At 44.6% G+C, this 3688-nt stretch overlaps 1 protein-coding gene across 1 annotated transcript; it reads right to left on the bottom strand.

Annotated features, from left to right (window-relative positions):
* Nucleotides 1-642: 642 nt before the first annotated feature.
* On the bottom strand, nt 643-1488 carry LOC138874457 (uncharacterized). The gene has a single exon (XM_070152899.1). It carries the CDS (start codon nt 1486-1488, stop codon nt 643-645), a length of 846 nt encoding a protein of 281 aa, XP_070009000.1.
* Nucleotides 1489-3688: the final 2200 nt, after the last annotated feature.

Raw genomic sequence — 3688 nt, 5'->3', positions numbered from 1 at the left:
AGGCGGGCACGATTTGGTCTAGCAGTTCGGGCTGCTCTATTGGTCGAGCTACCTGGATTCACGAGCACATGTTTTATTCGAAATGAATAAATGAAAAGAGAGGTTACTAGTGTGTTGTTATGAGGTTGGGGAAAGGTCTTGGAGTCTTCCTCGCTGTACGGGAGGGCATCTTCGGGTACGTATCCCCGAGTTCGTCTTTCTCTAGTAATGGATATTTCTATACTTCTCGTCGTGGGTTCCTGGTGAGTGTCGACACTCTTCTAATATCACATGGATAATGTGCCGTGATTCATTTCCTTCGTTCTTCTTGGTTGCTTCTCTTTCTCGAAATTGGTTTTTAGCCCGATCGCTAAAAATTTCTCGGCGGTGATGTTTATCAAGTAGCCTGGCTATTTCCTTTCAGAGCTGGTGGCAATCTTTGGTTTTATGGCCATGCATATTATGAAGTGCACATACTAAGTTGTGGTTCCTTTGGGAAGGACCCGACTGAATAGGCCTGGGCCATTCGATGTCCCTGGTTTTGCTGAAGATGAACATGATGTCCGGTTTGCCTGATAGGCGAGGTGCCCTCGTTGGTCTCGTGCCCCCATCAAATCTGCCTTTGTTGACGAGTCCCCGAGGGTTCTGTCCTCGGTTTACCAATCAGTCGTTGCGAGGTGTGTTGCGTCTTGGGGCGTTCCTCCTGTCTTCGGGGTACGACTGATACCCCTCCCTGTTTGGTTTTGACTCCTTCACCCGGAGTCTACTCAGATATACTAAGCCCGAGGGTGATCCCAGCTGGTCGCCCTCGACCCTGATCTTTGACTGGTACCGGTTGTAGACATCCGACCAGGTTGCAGCAGGATACTCAATCAGATTCTCTTTCAGCTTCCTTGAGGCCACTGAGCTTTGTTCGTTCAGGCCTTGGGTGAAAGCCTGCCCCACCCAATCGTCGGAAACCAGGGGTAGTTTCATTCGTTCCGTTTGGAAGCGAGATATGAATTCTTGTATCATTTCATTCTCCCCCTGCTCCATCTCGAGTACGTCAGACTTCTTCATTATTAATTTGATTGCACCGATGTATGCCTTTATGGAGGAGTCCGCTAGCGTGGTGAATGAATCTATGGAGTTGGGATTTAGGTTGTGATACCACATCATGGCCCCCTTCGAGAGCGTTTCCCCGTACTTCTTCAATAAGACGTACTCGATCTCGTCGTCTTTTATGTCGTTGCCCTTTATTGCGCACGTATAGGCAGTGACATGTTCGTTTGGATCTGAGGTCTCGTTATATTTTGGGAGTTCTGGCATTCTGAGCTTCTTTGGAATGGGCTTCGGAGCCGCTTCCTCTAGGAATGGCCGTTGTACGAACTTCTTCGAATCTACACCCTTTAGGACTGGGGGTGTGCCCGGGGTTTGGTCGACCCTGAAGTTATAGGTTTCGACATTCTTGTCATTGGCTGCTATAACTTTCTCGCCCGACTCGATCCTTTTGGTGAGGTCTTCCAGCATATTTACGATGGCATGATCGGCTACTGATCCGTTGTTGCTTGATCTTTCCGGTACCTGTTCGGTCGGGGAGTAGTTTCTGGTGCTACTGTGCTGGGTGTTTTCGGGTGGCTTTGCAGCTAAGCGATAGCCAACTGTTGTGCCTGCAACATTTCAAAAATAACTTGAAGACTAACTTCCTGTGTTTCCCGAGATGGGGTTTCTTGGGCTTCCTGTTGGCCACCATATTGTATGCTTCTGTCAGTACGTGAGGTTTCGTCGACCTGCTGCGCGTCCTGTGAATCCGCGTCTGCTAGAATCGGCCCTGGTACTTTATCGGGGTTCTGTGGTGGTGCGCCAACGACTGGAACAGCCACCCCATTTTCTCCATGGTTTTCGAGGTTGTCATTCTCAACTCTGTTCACTAAGCTAGACATTTTGACCTGAAATCGAAGATCTTGGACAAGAAAAAGTGTGAAATATAACTTGCGTTGTGTACTGAAACCAACAAGAAAATAACCACTATTATTTTTAGCCCCACGGTAGGTGCCAAACTGTTTACCGTGAAAATGGTAATGACAATTAAATTTGTTAATGGGATTCTAAAAATATGTGATCTATTTTTATGCTAGTTTTTTAAGCACTTGATGCTAGATATGTGAAGCATAACGGCGAAATACGAACTAAAATCAGAGTAATAATCAAACCGAGGGGCTAGCTTTTCGGGCCTCAGACTGACCGATGAGGGGCCTCGAGGTCGATATCTGGGCTCGGGCTCGAGCTATCGGGGGTAATCAAGGAAGTGCTAACAGTTAGGATATCATCAAGGGAGACTCTTTATGGCCAATAACAAGCGATAAATGAGGAACAAGTGTGGAAGTAATAAGCAATAGCAACAATATCGAGAGAATGTGTTAGATAGAGAATAAATAGTTCTTGTATATTTTGTGTATGATAGATTTTAAATACTCTTGCCTTATGTTTTGATGATCTAACAAACTTACTATTAAGAACCAGATAGGGAACCTGACCTACTTGGATTGCTGCAAACTTTAATGGATTCCAGCTAAAGATGAACTGCTACAGCTTCAGGAGCTAGGAACCAAACAAGGACCTGATGCTCTTGTGGGTTCCTCACGGCAGTACAAAGTCAATTGGACACAGATGGAAATGAAGTGACCGACGACACTGTTTCTGCCGCACTGCACTACACTATCAGCCCACTCATTCTCTAACTAAACAAAGTACTCACATCATTTCAAGTGATGTGATCAAGATGTACCCAATGAGCTTTATACAAAAATATCACTAGAAGGGTTCTATTTCTCATCCAAGCCTCTTGCAAAAATAGAGAAATCATCCTCACAAACCTGAAGAACAAGGTTGAACGCCACTACGGACAAGTTCCTAAAAGATAGATTGTCGCTATCCTAGTTGAGTTGTAACCTTGTTGTTGTACTTATTGTATCTCCTAAACCGCTTACCTAGAAGCATTCTGATTAGGAATCCTCTTGTAAATCCGTAAACACGTTGAGTTTATGTTGTGACTAGATTTAGTCATGAGAAAAAGTCTTTGTAATCGTAGAGTTACAAAGTGGCTTGTGGTGATAGCATCACAAGATAGAAAAAGCCTTTGTAACTAGGATAGTCACAAAGTTGCTTGTGGTAAAGGTACCACAAGTTAGTTAAGTAAATCCTTTGCAATAGGAATTATTGTAAAGTGGCTTGTAATATGTAAGATTACAAGTTAGTGAAGTTAAAAGCCTACAGGTGTAGGTCGTGGTTTTTTTATCCCCTTGTGTGGGATTTTTCCACGTAAAAATCCTCTGCCTCATTTACTTACTGTTTTATTATGTGCTCTCAGCAGAATCTTGTAGAGGACCAGGTACTCTATAATTTTTGGTGGATCCATACGAACTAATAGTGTAGAATAGTTGGAGCAACATCAGCCCCTTACAAAGTGATGAGGATTCCCTTTATATAGGAGGGGAAATCCAACATAGTATAAAAATGCATTAATTATAAAGATATGGAGATGGGACGGCTAGATGCGACACCTTGATACAGGCTCCGGGCAGACCGACTTTGTCAGACTTAGCCGCGTGCCTATGGAATCCCCTATTTTACTCTAGCCTTGATCAATATTCTCTTCGGGTCGGACCTTGACGAGCTTCGAAGGAGGAAACTCAGTCACAGCTTCGCGTCCTCGAGGCCTCGAGGTGTT

Source organism: Nicotiana sylvestris, chromosome 8 (genome assembly GCF_000393655.2).
Source record: "Nicotiana sylvestris chromosome 8, ASM39365v2, whole genome shotgun sequence".
NCBI classification, from domain to species: domain Eukaryota; kingdom Viridiplantae; phylum Streptophyta; class Magnoliopsida; order Solanales; family Solanaceae; genus Nicotiana; species Nicotiana sylvestris.
Note: the sequence above shows the minus strand (reverse complement) of the source record. Positions and strands in the feature narration are given on the sequence as shown.